The sequence below is a fragment of the Abrus precatorius genome, unplaced genomic scaffold (genome assembly GCF_003935025.1).
Source record: "Abrus precatorius isolate BTA unplaced genomic scaffold, Abrus_2018 Scaffold2, whole genome shotgun sequence".
In the NCBI taxonomy this organism is placed as follows: Eukaryota; Viridiplantae; Streptophyta; class Magnoliopsida; order Fabales; family Fabaceae; genus Abrus; species Abrus precatorius.
In genome coordinates, this window is record NW_020874362.1 from 23370733 (window position 1) to 23393601 (window position 22869).

General features: G+C 29.7%; 1 protein-coding gene across 1 annotated transcript; it reads left to right on the top strand.

Annotated features, from left to right (window-relative positions):
• The first annotated feature begins 1650 nt into the window (after positions 1 to 1650).
• Positions 1651 to 7881, top strand: LOC113857789 (F-box/kelch-repeat protein At1g26930-like). Its single transcript, XM_027489990.1, has 2 exons — positions 1651 to 1980; positions 2530 to 7881. Exon 2 carries the CDS (start codon positions 2674 to 2676, stop codon positions 4285 to 4287), a length of 1614 nt encoding a protein of 537 aa, XP_027345791.1. The 5' UTR covers positions 1651 to 1980; positions 2530 to 2673; the 3' UTR covers positions 4288 to 7881.
• Positions 7882 to 22869: the final 14988 nt, after the last annotated feature.

Consider the following 22869-nt stretch of genomic DNA (forward strand, 5'->3'; position numbering starts at 1 on the left):
GGATTGATAACTGTTGTGATTATGTGCAAATGCCGACCAAGCTAGCACTTGTGATGATCACATAGAAAACAGAAAAGGAGGTGAAGAAACAAAAGGTGTGTTGAAGATGATGATTATAATTCAAGGCTGATAGGCGCTAAAGTGCCAAAGTTAGGCCTATCAAAGCCTACAAGATTAGATATTAGATTGGGAGTAATGACTATTGAAACTATAATTAAAAGTCTGATATGATTAGGGAATCTCTACACAGTTCATGTTGATTTGCGCTGGTGTCCCCGCCTGAACGTCTAATGCGTGTCAAAGCAGTGTCTTTCCTTCCATCTACTTTATACTGCGCCATAAATTGTATCTATTTTATATTTTGAATTTCAACTACGAAAAATAATTTGAAAAATCAAATCAGTGCTTATCTGTTTTATTGTGAAAAATAACATAAAAAATATTAATTTTGTGATATGTCCGATAGCGGGAGTTACAACATTTTCCAATTACTTGAGCTATACCAATCAAATTCAAGACTTGGCTAGTTATCCATATAAACACAACAAATGAGCAATTTTAAGATCATACGTTTGCACCCATAGGCCTTGAATAAATAACCCGTCACATACAACAGTAAGATAACATAAGGTAGAGGTATTACATGTATTATAAAATAATATTTGGATATAAAGATATATAAAAAGGACAATAGAATAGATATATGTCGCATCAAAGGATCAAACACAGCGTAAAAAGGAGGCTAAGAGGAGGGAGAACCCCAGCCGAAAACGCAAGCGGAAATTGAAAACCTGCACAACATGCTTTTTTGACTTAGCCATGATTCAGCCGTGTTTGGTAGTAATAATCATAATCATCACTATAGTTAACAACATTATCCCAACAGTTAAGTAAATATTATTTCTTTCTTCTTACAGTGTGTGAAAAGTAATATCAATAATTTATTCATTTGATCTAAAATTAATTTTAATAAACTTTATTTGAATCATTAAATATAATTGAAGTATACTTATTATGTATAAATTAGTTTAAATAATGTTTTTTCTTAAAACAAATGCTTTTATTAAAAACAAGTCTAATAACAACAATGATAATGAAAATTGACCGGTCAAAAGTCACATATGTGGATGTTTGAGGGTAAAATCTAAGGTGTTACTTTGTCATGATTAACCAACCAAACTAACCAAAGCAATGTTTATTACACCCGCGCCGCACCAGATTCTTCCCCTGGCACGAGAAATTGACCAGCCGAGAATTTGGAATAAGAATCCAACGGCGTAACTAGAGACGTAGGGGCAACGAAAACGGAGGAGTCTTTTTCTCTCTCTAACTTTTTCATTTTTCATTTTCTAAAAAGAATTTCGATTCAAGTCAGAGGCAAACAGAGAAAAAAACACTTCATCCTCCTCCACCTCACTAGTCAACACGTGTCTCCACCGGCGGTTATCGGTAACCGGTCACCGGCGAACCTTTTGTAGGTCCTACCACCACCACCTTCGTCAAATTTTGCACAACCCAAAAACACACACAATTTAAAAAAACAAAAAACCACAGAGAATAATGTTTAATTAGTTAATTAATAGTAATAAGAAAGAAATGAAATTAAGGAATATTTAATTATTATAAATTAAGATATGATTTAAGGGAGATAAGGCCATGTGAGGGGTCCTCTCTCAGATTTTGCTCCAAAACCTTCCTTCATCTGATTTGCAGAGACTAACCCAAGAAAGGACCAACCAGAACCAAGAACTTCAAAGAGCTGGGTAGAGAGAGAAAGTGGGTCTTTCTTTCTCTCTCTCTCTCTCTCTCTTTTTTTTTTTTTTCTCTTTCTGTGTGTGTGCGTGCGTGCGTGTGAGAGAGAGAGGGTACATGCAAAACAGTGTGCTTGAGATAGAGAAAGAAGGAGTTGAAGATTGTTGTTCAATTTGCCCCATCAAGTACTTCTGTTGTTTTTTCGATTTTGCTCTTCATACCCAACCCGTAAGTCTCTAGCATTATTGTTTTTTCTTTCTTTCTTTTTTCTCTCTATGCTTTTCTAGCTTTCTTATGAATGGGCTGGTTTGTTTGCTATGGTGTTGGCTATCACTGAAGATTGTAGATTTATTGAGATCTAGCTAAATTTTGCCTTTTGTTGAATTCTGAGGAGAATGATTAATGGGTTTTGCTCAAAATTGTTTTTTTTTTCTTTGTGCATTGAAATGTTAGATTCATTTATTGTGTTGCGTCTGATTCAATTGAAGTTCCCTGTTATCTATGGTGCTTTGCTTATCGGGATCTCTCTCTGTGAGTTTGGTTCCGCTCGAGACATTTTTCCCTTTAATCTAATCAGGGGCTTTATCTTTGTTAATGAAAAAAAAAAGTGAGTTTGAATGGATTTCGATCTGTAATCGTGTTTTTTTTTGGTGTTGGTGTTTTTGGGCATTTAAATTTCGAAGAAGATTTGTTGTTCCTGAGAAAAAGGTTATGAGGGAGAGAAATAAAATGGAACTTGTGAACTAAATTTGATTTCGATTAATTCTACGTTAACAGGCTTTTTGATTTTGACTGTGGTTCTGGGGAGTTGTTGTGGCTCTGTGCTGTTGAATTTGTCACTTCTGACAAAGACAGAAGGAAGCGCGGGATTGAAGGTTGAGTGCTTGTTGTAGTTGCAGCTTCTGCCTTGCCGCGGAGACTATGTTGGACGGTCGTTCCTGCGTGGTTCCGAGGTTGTTTTCCAGCTCTTGCCAGGCGGAGAACAAGTGGTCTTTCATGACATTCCTGCCGGACTTGGACATAAAAAATGGCAAGCGCCCTTTAGACATCGATGGCGAGGATGAACCCCAGCCAAGGAAGGTTAACAGGCGATTGGATTCTTGCCATCAAGGCGATATGGCTCGAATTTTAGCTCAACAGCAATCCTTTCATGCCGATGATTCTGTTGTTCCACAAATGGATCAGGATCAGAGGGAGGATTGTGAGACATTGAGTAATTGCCCAAGTGTTGAAAAGGCTGAGGCTTTTCCTGCCCAGCTACTGGATGAACGAGCACAGCATCATGCTGGGGATTCTTTGGTGTCTGGTGACTTTCAATCTAATAAACAGCAGCAGGATCAATCTGGGGATTTATCGGATTCTGATGTTCAGCAATCCGATGAACAGCAGATGGAGCTGCAGATTGAGGGTAATTTGTTGGCCGCCAGTGACCAGCCACCTGATGAGCAGCAAGAGCACCATGCTGGGGATTCATCAGATTCTGGTTCTCTTTTGCCCCGCATGAATCGGGACAGCTCAATTGCCTGTCTCAGCCGCTGTTCTAGGTCCGATTATGGTTCTCTGGCATCGCTGAATAGGAGCTTTCGCAACATAATCAGAAATGGTGAGCTATATAGATGGAGGAGACTGAATGGTATCATAGAACACTGGATTTATTTTTCTTGTGCCCTCCTTGAATGGGAGGCCTATGATCCAATTCGCGAAAGGTGGATGCATTTACCAAGGATGGCTTCTAATGAATGCTTTATGTGTTCGGATAAGGAGTCCTTAGCTGTAGGTACTGAACTTCTTGTATTTGGTAGGGAGCTGAGATCCCATGTCATTTATAGATACAGTCTTTTGACCAACTCATGGTCATCTGGAATGAGGATGAATGCTCCTAGATGTTTGTTTGGATCTGCTAGCCTTGGGGAGATTGCAATTTTAGCTGGTGGGTGTGATTCAGATGGTCATATCCTTGACTCGGCTGAGCTATACAATTCAGAGAATCAAACATGGGAAACACTTCCACGCATGAACAAGCCCAGGAAGATGTGCTCGGGGGTATTTATGGATGGGAAGTTTTACGTTATTGGGGGAATCGGTGGAAGTGATTCTAAGCTTCTTACATGTGGTGAGGAGTATAATTTACAGACTAGAACGTGGACAGAAATTCCTAACATGTCCCCAGGAAGATGTGCTAGGGGATCTGAGATGCCTGCAACAGCTGAGGCACCACCTCTGGTTGCCGTTGTAAATGATGAATTATATGCTGCTGATTATGCTGACATGGAGGTAAAAAAATATGATAAGGACAGAAGATTGTGGTTTACCATTGGGAGACTGCCTGAGCGAGCCGTGTCAATGAATGGTTGGGGTCTTGCATTCAGGGCATGTGGAAATAGGCTTATTGTCATTGGTGGGCCTAGGACTCATGGTGAGGGTTTTATTGAACTCAATTCATGGGTGCCTAGTGAAGCACCTCCACAATGGAATCTACTTGCCAGAAAACGGTCTGGCAATTTCGTCTATAATTGTGCTGTGATGGGATGCTGAAGAATTGAATTGTGAAAAGTCACACATTTTGATGCTTCAGATCTGATGAGTTGCACAACGTTGATTCATCCATTGACACAGGATTCTTGCTAATTGGTATTTTCCCCCTTCTTTTTCTGTGATATTTTCCTTTCAAAGGTGGGGGAGGATGGGGAGGAGATTCAGATATTACTCAAGATTGGCTGAAAAGTTTCTAGGAAGGAGCTCTTCAGTCTTTTATTTTTATATTAAAAATTTCAGTTTCTATTTTGTTCCATTGAAATTGGTATCTTCCCCCATTTACATTTACATGAAAATTTTCAAAGCTTGGTATCATGTAGCACAGGAATAGGTTAAATAATTGAATTTCCAACACAAATGTAGGTTATTGGTGTTGTTTTTTTTTTTTTTTTTTTTAAGAACACACAATTAGATATTTGATTTTCATGATCATAAGTTTTCTTAGCTTGAAGGATGGAATAATTTCCAGAAGTTGTTTATCAATATTGGATTATTTAGCAATCCAATTTTCCATTTAAATTCTTGGACTATGTATTTTGAGCTTTCCCTAGCCTGGAAAGTGGTATATAACCATTTCATTTATTACTTGTTGCAAATCTAGCATGCGACCATAATAGTTTCTCTACCTGTATTGTCAATGATTGAATTATTATGACACGAGACTGCATGGATTCCAAAACTGAAAATGAAAGAATGCTTTTATTTTTTCTTTCCCCGTTGTTATAACTATCAAAACTTCATGGAAAAACAATAGTGCTCTATCGATTGAATCAATAAAAAAAAATGGTTGTTTATTTATTTTATTTTCTGAAATTCTAACTATGGAGGATGTAGATGCTCAATGCTTGATGAAGAAGAGTTTGAGCTTGAAACTATAGATAAGGACCAATTTAGTTAAACTTTCCAATAAGCATTTATAGGAGAAAACATAAGGTATAATAAATTAAAATTTTCTCACTAATTAAAACTTATGCATATAACTTTTTGGAGAAATTAGATGAAAAACCTTCTCAAACAGTTGATTTGATTTATTTTACTTATCTTTTTTCTTTATAATTACTTATTGAGATGTTTATTCAAATTAGAGCAGAAATTCTTAATTGTTAGGCGTAATCATGAGTTGCGACTCAACTGCCAAATCACATTACCATGTAGGCAGTCTTTTTCTGCAATAGAGAAATTCTAAGTCCATTATAGGTACCTTGCGACGGATTAAGTTGATGCTTGTATGAGGATTGATGTTACACACATCAATTGATAGCTGTACACATCATTCACCCATAATTCCATAATTTCTATGATATCTGGAGGCCGTAGCAAAAATGCTTGTTATGTTACTAATTGCATTAACCATATTTTGGATCTATTTTCTGGTGTCTGATTCATGCAGGTGCGATTGAAATTGAAATTTGCTTAAATCTAGTTCGTCCTAACCCTAGTAATCGCAGTTAGGTACTGGATCTTTAAAATTTTCTGTCTGTGGTGATGGTTCAGACTACTGTGGAAATGCTTCTTAGACCTGCGTAGTAGTGTTGCTTTTAATATTTTGTTGGGTGGTTGATTCACCATTATTAGTTATCAAATCCATTCATTTCTTCACATCTATATTATTTTACACGAAACACGGATCGTATATAGTTCTCCAATATTTGCACAATTTTATTGGAGTAGTATGTATAAGAATAATAATTAAGAATGCCAAATTGTGACACCGTCAACCCATCAAAATTCTGAATGATGATGCAGATGAAAAAACCATGTCAATCTTGTATTAGCTATTTTCATTAGTTAAAGTTATCGCGAATATACCTCGAACATGGTGAAATATCCATTTTAAGTTATTTAGAAGAAACATAGTTGTGGGTTTGGGGCATTTAAGAATAATGCATCTGTGGTATCGAAATTGTGGATTACCTAGACAGGAAGCATTTTACCAACTAAACTCGCTCACATATAACTTGTGTACGCAAAATATCATGTTAATTGTGAATTAACTATGCATGGTGATTCAAGTGTTTATGTCCTATATTTTGAGAGATTGCTCCTGTTTGTAGTTCGTATACTAGTTCTCATAAAATCATGTTTTGCTATATGTTTATAGGCTTGTGCAGATTTAGTAACAAATTACTTAGATATACAAGGTTATGCTTTATAAGTATTGCTAAAGGCTTTGAGCTGGCTTATTAGAGGTAAAATGATAGTTGTAAATGACCAGAAATGTTACGAGATAAATATAAGTTAAATTAATTCAATATAGTTAGATGTATGGCATAACTTACCATTGTTAGAACTGCGATCTCTCCTCGGTGTCTTGTTTTCTGTTTATTAGTTTTGCAATTGGCCTATTGCTATAACGAATTCGAACAAGATCTTGTGTGTATCCGTTATTGTCCTAAATGCTCATGCCATTGATAAAATCTTTGGTGTGATATCACGATTGTTTCTTATTGCATTGCGTTGAAAATGGTATTACTTTTGTGGGTATCTCCATGTTGTTACAGATCTTGATCTCAGACTAGGTCAAGGTAAAGACCGAAACAAGTTGCATTATTGTATTTGTTTCTAATAATAAGAAAATAATGTTTGCCATAACCCTCCTAAGGAATTCGTTGCGTCCGTGTTGGCTACATGTGTCGCATGGCATTTGAGAAGGATTTATATTTTCTTATTAAGTAATATGATATGGCCATAATGTATAGAGAAAGACACAATTTTTATCAATTTTAGTTAGTATGATCAATAACCGATCAAGGTGGGCCTTTATTTGATAAAAATTGTCTTTCTGTATCCAAAATGACTCTATTGTGTTCAACACGAGTAGATTCAAATCCGTTTGAAAAACATGTTTAACCTGTACAAAGCATATTTTTTTATGCTTCTGTTTCATGTCTGTGCAAGGAAGGGTCTATATGCTTCACGACCGTAATAGAAGTTGCAGAGAGAATTCATTTCTTTGGAAGAAAATGAAATAGAGAACAACACCTGGAAAGCTCTATAGGAACAAGAACAAGTGTTGCATTATTTGTTGAGATGCATTTTATCGAAACAGTTAATGTATATCTGCCACCTCTGAAGTTGCTATGGTACCTATGATACCCAAAAGGAATTGACAGGCTTAAATGCTGATTTTGTGACAACGTTGCAAAATATGAGAATCCAGTAACATGCTCTTTACACATTCTTTAACACCTTTTAACATGCTTTTTAGTGTATATATATTCTTTTAACTCAGGTGCAGAGGGGAACTATTGGGTTTGGAATGGGCCATAATCTTACCTTCTATCCCATCCCTTAACGGACAGTGGATAACTTGCCTTTTCGTCTACTGTCAAATATGGTCTGTAACCAGTGTGTAATATCGTTATGACCCATGACACAAACATTATTTGTAGCCTATAATGAATAAATGCTATTTAGGTCCAATCATTATATTACTGTAAAACCCCATCATTGTTTTACTACAAAAAGCCCATTACTATCTTTTGCATTTCATAATATTTGGTAAGCTGGAATAATATTAAGAAAGCTCAAAAAAAGTTTTTATTTTTTAAATACAATCCTAACTCCTTAATTGGATGGTCATTTTACCTAGGAAATGAGGGTTCCCTACAGACCACCAAACGATTTCAGAGTAGGGTGGGTCAATCTTATCCGAAACAATGTCCTTATATTAAAACAAAAATAGCATTAGAAAATTTCGGACCATATAGGTGCAGCTTAGAGGTAGCTTTGTGGAAATTTCGACAGTTTATATTATATAAATATAAATAGAGAGAGATAGCGATAGAATATGTTTTAATTTAATATTATATTACTATTTTAATAATATCAAATAAAAATGTCATACTCGAACTAATAGTTGATTCAGATAGTACATGCTTGACTTTCTTTAAACAAAGTCTCATATTTAAGTATTGTGTATAGGAGAAATTTTTGCTAAAAAAACTAACCTTACTATATTGTAAATATTTTTAAATCAAATAAAATTATCTTTTAAATAAATAAAAAGGTCAACCCCTTCTTATTCAGTGTTTTTTAATTAGTCCAATATTCGTTATATATCTAAAAGGGACTTTTTTTAATATGGATTTTAAAAGTGACTTTACTACTACTATGCAAGCGTAAAATCAATTTAATCTGAAATTGAAGTTGTTTTTTATTAACAAATTGAAGTTTTACCATTTTCGTTGTCCTTGATTGATCTTGAATTGGTAAATACGCGATCGAAAGCTCCCAATACGGTTTTGGTTTTGGTGGACGGAAATAGTGTCTGCTAAAGGAATATAAGGAAACCCACACTCGTTTTCTTTGGGCCTTTCTTTGGATTCTTGCAAATGTGATCTATTAATTGTTTATGGATACATAACAAAAATTACAAATATTTTTTTAAAGAATATTAACTATTACTTTTAAGACGTTGATTAAAAAATTTAAAATAAGAATTTGTAATCTAAAGTTAAACATTTAATATTCCCTTCAATCCTATATATATATATATATATATATATATATCATGTTTTTTAGAAAAATTTTATTCATATTTATATGTCACTCTTATAAATTCCAAACAACATTAATTATTTTCTATCAATTGTAAAATAAAAAATTTATTAGTGAAAGAATTAAAAGGGTATAACAAGAAATTAGATATGACAATTTTAATAAAAAGCAAGAACATTAGATATATTTCTTAGTTTTAGTATATAACTCAATTAGTAGAGATATTCTTCTAAATTTTTCAAGAATCTTAAATTAAAAAAGTTATATTTTTTGTGAATATTTGAAAACATTATGAAAAAAACTAACATTCAGGAATCTTTTAATACAAAACACATTTATAGTATTTCTGTGAAACATACTTCTTAAAAATAAAGAAAAATTCTAAATACCAAATTCCCTCTTAAATTATGTGACATAAAAAATTAAAAGTCTTATGGTTTAAAATTTACCAAAATAATTAATGTCATGATTTAAAAAATACATTTTAAATTATTTAATCAATGTTTTTAAAATGTTTTTTTAACGAAATCTAAAATTATATTAACAACAGTATTCGTTATAATATATATATATATACAATAATTTTATATATTATCCTTCACACACCAAACAACAATATCCAAGCTTTATGAAAGAAAAAGAAAAGAGCTTTATGATTAAAAAGATAGTGATCAAATGCATTGATTAAAACGCTTAACTTTAGACAAACGCAATCTTTCTTTTGTCTGGCAACTTCATCCATGTTCAAACTCGGCAAATCACGGATCAACACTCAATGTCTAATGGGCATAATTTTGTCAGCACTGTCTATAATTTATTAATGAGACCTTTCTTTTTCACAGCACCATGAAATTTTTATATATCACTAATCACCTTGATTAGTAGACAGAACGGAACTCAATCCTAATTCAATTTGGAGGATCAATACGTGGAATCCATTACCTCTCAAATAAAAGCATGTGAGCTAACATTTTCCCACTTCTTTTTCATTCCTTATCCCAGTTGTCAAACATGATGTCCCTTAATATCATTTCAGAATCTTGGGTTGCCCAATTGTTCTTCAGCTTTTTGGGTCCTATCAAATCATAACACGCATCTTATACTTAAATTGATCACAGCCTATCGTTGTACATGTAGGGCTGCATTGGTATTGACATCCTTTTAAGAGCTATATGCCATGCTATAAGGTGTTGTTTATGTAGCATTCCTTGGAGGATTCAAAATCTTAATCTTTCTTCTAATTGAATTTATTAATTTTATTGTCATTAATGCTCTTTTTAACAAAACCTTATATTATGTTTACATCGGACAGTTCCAAAAGTTATTCCCCCACTGAAACCTAATAGTATTAAACTCGTCCGTACACAAGGATAAGATCATCATGTGCAGGGAACATTCCCTATTTGGTGCACACAGCAGATTGCACAAAAACCAGCATAAAGTGCATTGCTAGATATAAACATTAATATGTGATTTATGGGATTCATATTGCTTTTGATGACTAGCACTTGGCCAACCTATGCTATCTATCCAGCACCAATTCCACGTCACTCCCACCTCTTTGTCTCCTTATTAACCATCCAAAAAACATTACGAATATGACTCTATTTAAATAATTTTTTATAGATCAGAATAAAAAAACAATATTTTTTTATAAGTTAAAAATAGTTTATATTTCCTAAATTTAAAGAAATTAAATAAAAAAAGCATAATTAAGTTTATGCTATAAAAAAAGTTTGATTCATTTTATTACTAATTTTTTTTCACTTTTGCAAGTACTTATAGATAAATTTATCTAAATTAAGCGTATACTCTATCGTTATATAATGTTTATATTATATCCTATATCTTTATAGTTTTTTAAGTTTTAAATTTAAAAGTTTCTAATTAAGTTCTTATTTTTAAAAATTCATATATATAAGTCCTTACTTATTAATGATATCATTAAAGTTGTAAATTAGAAAGATTTATTAAAACATTAAATTAATCATATTAACATTTTTAATTGTTGTTTGTTTGCCATAGATCTGCATATAATTTTTAAATATTTATTTATTATAATTTAACAAAATAAATACCTAATAAACAAGTAAAAATACTAATAGAGATTGGTTTAGGTGGCAAGTAGCTTGGTGTAACTTAAGTAAAGTCTTGAATTTAAGTTTTTGTATATGTAAAAGTAAACTTACCTACTACACATCCAGATGTGTGACTTAGATTAGATTCAAATTAAACTGGGTGAGAAAAAAAATTAAATAAGTAAAAATTTATTTAAAAAGTTTTGAAAGTATAAAAACTCAATTACAAACTCTTAAACTATAAAAGCATTTAAAATTTACCAAAAATATGGTAACGTACAAAGTATTTTTACCTTATAGAGTTCTAATTGTACAATCACTTTATCCCATTCTTTTATCAAACAGTATCAGATTAGCACAATCTCAATCTGAGATATTATTCGTTATAACTTTGCAGTAAGATTACCTTAGGAGACATGATCGCTAGAAAATGCTATACTCTAATGCAATAATTATGAATAAAGTAAACCAGTACGTATGAAACCCATTGCTAACAACGAGATCGAAATTGACACGAGAGGTATAGGTACCTCAAGAGATGGAGAATATTAATGTCGATACGATTGGTGAGTTTTTTGGTTTATGGATTTTTAAAATATCTTTTGCTGGTTTTCAATTTTTTTTTCTGAATTAATAATTATTTATTGCACTAAAAAATATTCAATATCCGTTTTGTGCTATAAAATATAGCAGTTCTAAATCGTTCTCTTTTAAAACACATCTTAAGTATGGAAAAAATAGTGATTCCAATTGTCGGATCTTATTAAAAGTCCATCCCAATTGTGGAGTTAGCCTTTTCAGCAGATTTTGTTTCTTCCCCAATTTAATGAATTAAGGTTTTGGCCTAAAAAACATTACAGTTCTTAATGAAAATTACTGGGCTGAACTTGTAAAAATTACTATATATTTTAGTTTTCAGAATGACGAAATAATTTGTTTTTGACACAGCTATTTATTTTAAGTTATATTTGAGAGTTTAAATGGAGAAGAAAATAAAGGATTTGAGAGGGATGAGAAAGAAGGACATGGCAGGGGTATGTTTAATATTAAAAGGAAAGGATAATGGGAGGATTATTCATTGTAAACTATATTATTGCCCTTTTATCTTTATATATATATATATATAATAATACAAAAAACAAAGTTTTATGTAAAACAATGGTTTCTCTTTAAATTTATTTTTTGCAAAAAATAAAAAATTAAATAATTTTATATCTCTAAAAATTAATATTTCTTTTAAATTTATCTTTCTTCCTCTCTAATTTTTAAAACAATTTTCTCTCTAAAATTTTTAAAATTATTGTTTAATTTTCTCCCTCTAAAATTTTCTGGCTGTTTCTTTCTCTAAAAATTAATATCACACTTTTTAAAAATATATACTGAATACTTTTCATTTTTTCCTCTTCATTATATACATGCATATGAAGTAATTCTATTTATTTATTTTACTATTTCAGCGTTCGGTTGCTAATTTGGTTGTCTATATATTTTTAATATTAATTCAACCAATGATGTTGTGATAAGAATATTCATGCATGCGCTCAAATGACATTTTATAGTCCATTGTGATATGATATTAATTCGGTTCATATGGCATGATTTTGGTGATGGATCCTTGTTGGTATATGTTATGATAATTGTGATTTAGTTTGAGCATTAGTTTATGTACACTTATTTAGTTGTATATCCGGTGCCAATCTAATACTATACTATGACATTGCCCTACGTTTAATTTATATGATGTTCTAATTTTGTTTGGTGAATCTCATGCTAAGAGAGATTGGTTTTGGTAGGTTTCAAATCTTAATTATCGTATTTGATAATAATCTTCAGGATGCTATATATATAATGACGGAGAAAGGGATTAAATATATATAGGTTTGACATATTTACGATCATCACATAAGGCAAATAGTAAGGATTGTAAATTTTCAAAGTCTAATTGCACATGCATTAAAGTATAATTAATCCTTTTTTATAAATAAAAAATCAATTATTTTATATCTACTATGTTTTTTTCTCCTCCATTAGGATAACATGATTTGGCATAGGTTTGATTGAAACCAATTTTTTTAAACTCTTAATTTTCTTGTTAAAATATTCAATGGTTAAAGTGAAAAAAAAAATATTACAAAACCTGCTGAATAGATTAATAAATTAAAATAATTCTGGCATACCAAAATTTCTATGATGACACTTAATTTTGTATTTATTTGTAGATATCACCTTTCACAAGATTACAAAAGGTGACATTTGTTAATGCATGTGCTAAGATAAATTATTTGAAGCAAGCTTAATGAAGAATAAAAATTTAAAAATATTATTACCATAAAGCCCAACCCTTTGATTACTTTTATTATAAATTATTGCTATTTTAAACCTGTTATATTATGGATGACTGTTAATTTTTAAGTTAGAGCTTTGTTTGTATTATAGTTTATAGTTACTATAACTTTGTCTCTCTCTCTCTCTCTCTCTCTCTCTCTCTATATATATATATATATATATATATATATATTGTTTATTTTACGGTATCATTTTGTTTTCTTAGTTATTGCTTAGATAGTTTTATGATATCAAAAGTTTGATCCACAAAACTTTGAGCTTTATAATGACTTCTCATTCTACATGGCTTTTGAGCTTTGTAATGACTTCACGTTTCATTCCTCAATCGCTTTTAACTTTAACATCCATCAAGCTAATTGATGAAAAATTCCTTAAATAAAAAAAAAGCTTAAGAAATATTCAAAAGATTGAAACTCCAAAAATTCATATTAAAAAAAGGAAATTAAGGGAATATTAAGAAAATATCTCACTAAAAAAATACGATAAAAACAGAATCAACAAATAGTATACTATTTTAAAATACCAACATCAACTCATCTTAACTTAGCTCCTAGCATCAATATCCTCTGACCTTTACACTGAAATCATAGGGTATGAGCACTCATCAAAATTTGGAAAAAAACAACTTAAGAACGTAAAAAAAATAGTAACATTAATAAATATCTTTTATTCATAAAGAAAATAGCAAATAACTTAACTATTGTGAGACTTCTTATTGATGATATTGAATATATACAAGTTATTCTTAATGGATTATGTGATGAATACATTCCCCTAGTGACTCCAATCATATCTAAATTTGATCCATATATTGTCGTGGAGATTAAAGATTTGTTGATCCTATAAAAATAAAAAACAAGAGAAATAAAAGAGTTGATTCCTTGTCAATACAATTTTTACAAGCTAATGTGCAAAATCAAGAAACAAGTTAGGGAAGAAATTCAAATAATAGAGAACCATTCTTTAACTCAAACTGAGGAAGAGGTGATTTATAAAAATAAGAGGAAACATCAATTTTAGAGCCTAAGGAAGAAGCTTTAGTAGAAATGGCTATAGAACCTTAAATAAACCTCAATTTCAAGTTTATAAAAAATATGATCACACAACTTTGAACTTTTGTCATAACTTTGAATTACAATATTAGTGACACATCTAATAATAATTTCATTGTGAGAGCAATGGTAAATCATTGAATTTTACCCACTTAACAACATAAATTAATATTTAGAGATAAAATGATTTTGTGTTTATTTATGTATGAAATAAAACATTTATAGTGAGAGAAGAACCATATTTTGTCTCTAGTTTCATTTTAAAATTTATTAACAAAGAAACTGAGCTATTTAGCGATGATTTTTCTTGCCTTTAATCCTAATTCATCTTGCGTGTGTCACTATTTATAAATATTGATTTAGAGAGAAATGAGACATGGTAATATTTTTATCTTTGTTAGAGATGAAAATAGGGCAAAATTTTATATTTTAAAAAAAATAAAAATAAAAATTATATTTACTGCATTAGAGATGGATGTTAGAGATGAATATTTTTCAGTCTCTTAAATAACATTTTTAATTTTGTCTTTGTGATAAAAAGTTAAAAAATGGTATTAGAAACAAATTTTAGATATAAAATTGAGTTGTCTCAAACTATTACATATCAGATTTTTTTTTTTTCGTTAAGTGCCAACCTAAGTCAAAAATATGTTAGAGATAAAATTTAGAGACCAAAATAGTTTCTTTTTGACAATTTTTGTCTATATCGTTCTGTTAGATAATTTGCATATCTAGTGCCGTTCTATTCTGATAGTTAGTTAAAAGTTAATTAAATATAAAAGAATTATCTGTAATTATGACAATTAATTATAAGCATTATTTCTTGTATTTTTATTTACTTTCTTTGATGATATAAACTTTAATTTTTTAATTAACATGGTTAGTTTATATTTTGAATAATTGTTATATTTTAATTTATACTTTTAATTTTTAGTCAAAAAATTTATTAGAATCAATATTTTTGAATTTTAGAAAAATATAAAAATATAAATTAATTAAAAAATGATTCAAATGATAAGAAAAAAATTGCAAATTAAGATAAACAAGTTAGGTTATTGTTTACAAATTTTAGTTAGTATGTAAAAGTTATAATTTATATATTTCAGAATTATAAATATGAAAGTAGGTGGAATATAACGGATCAATTCAAACATTTTTACAATAATTTATACTAATTAAAAAATAGATGGACAAAATATGTATGGCCAAATTTAAATTATAAATCCAAAATTATTAAATTATTGTTGTGATTTAAATTTTTTATTATACATTATTTAATTATTAATAAATTAAATTATTTTTAGATATATATTTAATTTATAATATTTATATAAATAAGTAAAAGAAATACATATTACAGACCTAACTTGAAGAAATTACCCCCTATAAAGAGAATTCATCATTTTTTAATTTATAATATTAAATTTTTATTTATTTATAAAATTACATCCATGATTGTGTTTGTAATATGCTATAAACTATTGAGAATGAATGTTAATATTCATAACTCTTCATATTTTTTGTAAGCTACAATTTTGCAACTATTTTGTTTAATTCTCATTGAAAGAAATGATATTATTTTAATATAAATTTATACCTATAAATAAGTATCTCATTTGTACTGAAGGTATGTGAAATAAAATTAAGATTCTCTCTTCTTAGTATTGTTCTTTATATTTTCTCACTTGCTCATTATTTTACGTTTATTTTATAACACGTTATCAGCGTGAACCTCTGTTACACACTTTTGCAGGAAAGAAACTTTCTCGAACAAAGTACTAAATATATCAAATCTTACAAACTTTAAATTTGTCGCACTTGATATTACGAGAAAAAATTACTTATCATGGGTATTACATATTGAAATTCATTTAGATGTAAAAGGTCTTGGAGATACTATCAAAAAACGAAATAAAGCATCTAAGCAAGATAAGGCTAAAACTATTATCTTTCTTTTGTCACCACCTTCATGAAAGATTAAAAAATGAGTATCTCATGATAAAAGACTCACTTGTGCTTTGGAATAATTTAAATGACGGATATGATCACAAAAAAAATAATCATTTTACCAAAAGCTCGTTATGATTGGATGCATTTACACTTGCAAGATTTTAAAACTGTTAATGAGTATAATTCAACATTATTTAGAATCACATCTCAATTAAAATTATGTAGAAAAAGGTTACTGATCAAGATATATTAGGAAAAATATTATCCACTTTTCACGAATCTAATGTGCTCTTGCAACAGCAATATCGTGAAATAGGATTTAAAATATATTCTAAATTAATTTCTTGTCTCCTTGTGGCTAAACAAAATTATGAGCCTTTGATGAAAAATCATGAATCTCGTCCAATTGGCATTACTCCATTTTCAGAAGTGAATGAACAACTCGTGGCTATTGTAACTATGCATAAACTTACGGTCATAGTCGTAACCATGGTCATAGTCATGGTTGTGGACATTACAATAATCATGGTCGTGGTAATGGTTATGGACATAGTTGTGATGATAATAAAAAATATACATTTTCATACCAGAAGTCAAAAAATGATGAAAAAATTGGAAAGGGTAAAGTAGTGAAAATATGAAAGGCATATGCTATCGTCTTAGAAGCAAAGATCATTGGTCACGTATTTGTCGTACACTAAAGCATCTTACTGATCTTTATCAAGAATCACTTAAAAATAAGGAAAAAATTAAGATAAATTTTATTTATTAAGATGATGATGATTCTAATTATAGTCATATGGACATTACTCACTTAGATGTTGCTGATGTTTTTTGCTAATCCTGATGAAAAAATTGACCATCTCATTGGTGATAGAAGTGTCCAAAAATAAGTTTATCATATTTTTATATATATTACTGAGTTTTTATGTTATGCGTTAATTTATGTTTGATATATTTTTTATATAATAAAAAATAACTTATTTATTTATTTTTACAATGAAAAATGTATGTTCTTGTGGATGACACCAACAATGAAGACATATGTCTTATTGATAGCTCAACAACTTACACAATTCTCAAAATTAAAAACAAAATTCTCATTTAGTGATATAACAAACTAATGTAAATATTATATCTGGTAGTATAAAGATTATTGAATCCTTTGGTAAAGTTAATATATTGTTGCCTAGTGGAAAAAAGTACACATTGTTAATGCATTATACTCCACTAAGTCTCACAAAAACTTATTAAGTTTCAAAAATATCCGCAAAAATGGATACCATATTGAAACAACAAATGGAGGAAAAGTAGAATGCATTTATGTTATAAAAATCATCTCAAATAAAAAAAGTGTTAGAAAAATTACCTTTTTTTTTTCTTTTGGTTTACATTACACATATATAAATATAATTAAAACACACATTATTGTAAATCAAAAGTTTACAAATCATGATAATTTTTTTATTTGACATGAACAATTAGGTCATCCTAGATCAATCATGATGCAAAAAATAATTAAAAATTCATGTGAACATTCATTGAAGAGCCACCAAATTCTTCAATCTAGTAATTTCTCATTAAAATGAATCTATCATATTTTTGGAACATATACAAAGTGATATTTGTGGACCAATACACCCATCATATGGACCATGTAGATATTTTAGGTTTTAATTGATGCATCAACTAGATAATCACATGTTTGTTTGTTGTCAACTTGTAACTAGGCATTTGTAAGATTACTTGCACAAATAATTCGTTGAAAAGCTCATTTTCTGATAATGAGAGTGAATTTACGTCTTGAGTTTTTAATGATTATTGTATGTCTATTATAGTTGATATTAAGCATCTTGTAGCACATATACATACTCAAAATGAACTTGTTGAATCATCAATCAAACGTTTAAAATTAATTACAAGACTATTAGATCAAAACTTTCAATTTCTACTTGGGAACATGCAATCTTGCATACTGCAACACTTATTCACATCATGCCAATAAGCTATCATATGTTATCCCTTTTGCAATTAGTTTTTGTTAACAACTAAATATTTTTCATCTTAGAATTTATGGATATGCAGTGTATGTTCCTATTGCTTCACTACAACATACTAAGATGGGTCTTCAAAGAAGGTTGGAAATATATGTTGGCTATGAATCTTCATCTATAATAAATTATCTTGAGCCAATGACGAGATTTGTTCACTGCTCGATTTGTTGATTATCATTTTGATGAATCAATTTTTCTTACTTTAGGGGGAGAAAATAAGCATTTGGAAAAGGAGATAAGTTAGAATGAATTATCTTTATCTCACCTTAATCCTCGAACGAAACAATGTGAATTGAAACTTCAAAAGATAATTTATTTGTAAGGTTTAGCCAACTAACTATCAAATGTGTTTACAAATCCAAAAATAGTGACTAAATCATATGTGTCAGCTATTAATGCTCCAATTAAAATTAATATTCTAATTGAACAACCTAATGTTGCAAATCAATTTGAATCACGTATGAAGCATGATAGGCCTTTTGGTTCCAAAGATAAAAATCCTCAGAAGAGCAAATGAACTAAGAATCAAGACGACTAAAATGAGTATGTAAAGACTCCAGAAGAGTCATCAAACATGATTAATATTTTAATTCCCGAAGAAACCTAGGCACCTGAAAATAAAGATATCTCAATAAATTATGTCATAAATAGAATACAATTGAATCAAAATGAAGTCAATGTTGATGATATTTTTTCATTTAGCATAGCATTGGATGTGATAACTGATATAGAGGATCATGAACCAAAATCAGTCAACGAGTGTAGACAAAAAAGTGATTGAAAAAATGGAAAGATGCAATTGAGTTAGAATTAAAGTCGCTTACAAAACGCTAAGTTTTTAGACCTATAGTTTGTACACCTAAAGATGTAAAGCCAATTGGTTATAAATAGATTTTTGTGTGAAAAAAAAATGAGAAAGATGAAATTGTAAGATATAAAGCATAACTTGTTGCCCAAGATTGTTTTGCAAAGACCTGACATTGATTTTGAAGAAACATATTTTTCTGCAGTGAATGCAAATACTTTTCAATACTTAATCAGTTTAGCAATAAATGAAAAACTTGATTTGCGATTAATAGATATTGTTACAATCTATTTGTATGGCTCACTTGATAATGACATTTATATTAAACTCCCTAAAGGTTTTAATTTGTCAGATGCATATAATTCAAATTATAGAGAAGGTTATTCAATCTAATTAAATAAATCACTTTATGGATTGAAACAATCTAGACGCATGTAGTATAATCTCCTATAAAAATGATCCATTTGTCCATGCATTTTCATAGAAAGATCTTATAATGGATTTGTAATAATTGCTATTTATGTTGATGATTTAAATATCATTAGAACTCTTGAAGAGATTTAAAAAACAATAAATTGCATCAAGAAAGAATTTGAGATGAAGAACATTAGAAGGACAAAGTTTTGTCTTAGATTACAACTTGAATATATAAAGAATGAAATTTTTATGCATTAAGAAACTTGTACCACAAAGGTGTTAAAATAGTTTTATATGGAGAAATTACATCCATTGTGTACTTCAATGGTTGTAAGGTTACTAGATGTAAACAATGATCCTTTCAAACCTCAGGAGAAGGATGAAAACTACTAGGTCCTGAAGTACCTTATATTAGTGCAATGGGGATACTAATATATCTTTCTTGTCATACATGACCTGATATATCATTTGTTGTTAACTTATTAGCAAGGTATAGTTTTTCACCTACAAGAAGACATTGGAATGGAGTTAAACATATATTTCGTTACCTTAAAGGTAAGGTAACGAAATATGAGTTTATTTTATTCAAATAAATCTAAGTCTGACTTGATTGGTTATACAAACGCCGATTTTTTGTCTGACCCACATAATGGTAGATCACAAACGGGTTATTTGTTTACATGTGGTGGTACAACCATTTCATGACGATCTACAAAATAAACTATAATAGCTACATCATCTAATCATGCAAAAATTTTAGCATTACATAAGGTAAATTGAGAATGTGTCTAGTTGAGATTTATGATTCAACATGTGCAAAAAAATTGTGGTTTATCTTTTGAAAAAAATGACCTCAACAATTATATGTGAAGATAATGTTACGTATATTACTCAATTGAAAGAATGATACATTAAAGTAGATAGAACAAAATATGTTTCTCCAAAATTCTTTTTTACCCATGATCTTTAAAAGAACGGTGATATAAATATTCAACAAGTTCGTTTATGTGAGAATCTAGCAGATATTTTCACAAAATCACTTCCAAGTAAAACTTTTAAACAACTAGTTCATAAGATTATATTTTATCGTCTTAGAAATGATTGTCCACATAAAAGGGAGAATTAAATACATTCAGCACTCTTTTTTTAGGTATAGTTTTTTCCTAGTGGAGCAAGATGACAAGTATCGGAGACTTTCCACTGTTTTGGTTTATAGAGAGATAAGAAAGGTATTTAGTATTGTTCATTGAGTTTTCCTGATAAAGTTTTTAATGAGGCAGCATGTAATAACATATTAAATAATAATATATTTTTCTTTTCACTAGGTTTTATCCCATTAGATTTTTTCTAATTAGATGTTATAAAATACATTCTCAAATAATGGACATTCAAGAGGGAGTGTTATAAATTATTGTGAGTGAATGTCCATATTCATAACTTCTTATATTCTTTGTAACTTACGATTTTTTAACCGTTTTGTTTTATTCTTATTTAAAAAGATGAGATTCTTCTGTTATAAATTTAGACCTATAAATAAGCATCTCATTTGTAATGAAGATATGTGAAATGAAATTAAGATTCTCTCTTTCTAATATTGTTCTCTTTATTTTCTCATTTACTCCTTATAATTTTATGTTCATTTTATAACATAATATATATATATATATATATATATATATATATATATAAATGATATATTATGCTTTGAACGATTATGTGACTAAATTATTTTAAATTTAATTTCTGTGCTTATGAAATTTGGTTATTTCATATTGTTTAAAATATTTATAAAAAAATTTTATAAAGAAAGTTAAATTTACAAATAAATTTAAAAATAATTATATTAAATATAGAGAAAATTTAGAAATAAAATTTATTTATATTAAAGACAAATAATATTGAATTTAAATATATAAATTTAGAGACGAACATAGATAAAACTTATTTTCTCTCTTCATTAGAGATAAAAGTTCACATATCAAATTAAGAAAAATAATTAGAGATGATAAAATTTCATCATTAAGTAGCGACATAATTAATTTAGATCCGAGTAGTAAAGAATAAGCATTTAAAATAAAATTTATCTGTCTCTAATATATATAAATTTACCTTCCCCATTCCTTAAAATCTATTTGTAACTTTTAATATTGTTTAGCTCCTCAAAACAAAAAAGACTTTGGCATGTGGGAGCATGTTTTAATGTTGCTATTTAAAATGTTGAAAGGAAAACTAGTTAACGAAAGCTACACATGATTGAGATTAATCAGTGACCCACGCAATCAACTAAATGAATGAAAACTAAATGTGTGTGGTGCCTAGTAGTTGAGACACACCTATAATGGAGACTTGCAATTAAATTCTCATGCACGTGCACGGATGCCCTTCTTAGAATATCTACTGCCTATTAACGACCAACATGCTAAACCATTCATATCGCACCTTACAATAATACAATGCACTAGCTCAAGCATTTGAGGCTAAGTTTCGTGACATTACATCCATTGGGTACCTTAAAAGGTCATTTTAGAGTAAGGATATATATTATCAACTTCCGGTTATTTTCTCTACTTTTCAAGGGAAATTGAGCACCAGTTTGGTCTGCTTACCACGTGCAAACCACTTATGCCACTGCCTTCAATGTTTAACATGTAATTGGTTAGTTTAGTATAGTAGCACATGTTTACGGTCTAACTTCAATATCTTCATTCAAAATATCTTTGACCCCATCAACTTGATAGGTGAGCAATGATTATCAATTTTCCTAGGAATTGTAGATCATTATTGGATCTTAAGTTAGTATTGTCAGTCATATATAACCAAATTTTGGTTTAGAGTTGTCGGTTTAATATTCTATCATTTGAGAAAGGAATAGGAGAAATTTCCTTTGATTTTAAGCAAAAAGTTTTACGGTTCCTTAGTATGGCTTAGATGAATCGAGTAGAAGTTCTTTCGCAGAGAAACTTGCATCACCAGATTTTCAAAGTTAAAGTTAATGATACTCAATACTTATAGATATATCGAATGCCAGCTAATTCAAATGGTACATACAGTTTATTCTTCTATTCACAACCACAATCACTTCCACAACATAATAAAGAGTTTGAAGAAAAGATTCGATTCTTCCCGCGCGCGTCGAATGCGCATTAACATATTTATGGAAGCTAACATAAGGCAGAATGCATAGAAACACTGAGGCTTCAAACACCCGCAAAGTGATCCAAACATTGAATTTCTTAATCTTGATAGTTTACTAGGATGCCTTTCCTATCACATAATACACAGTGTAGCTCCTTGGACCCTATTTAATTAGTTTATATTTTAGGAATATGTTAACATTAGCTTTAATACAAGCAACTAATACCAGACAAATTTTATTAAAA

Excerpts from the sequence above, each read along its gene's own strand:
- LOC113857789 (XM_027489990.1), top strand. The coding sequence starts at position 2,674 with ATGTTGGACGGTCGTTCCTGCGTGGTTCCGAGGTTGTTTTCCAGCTCT.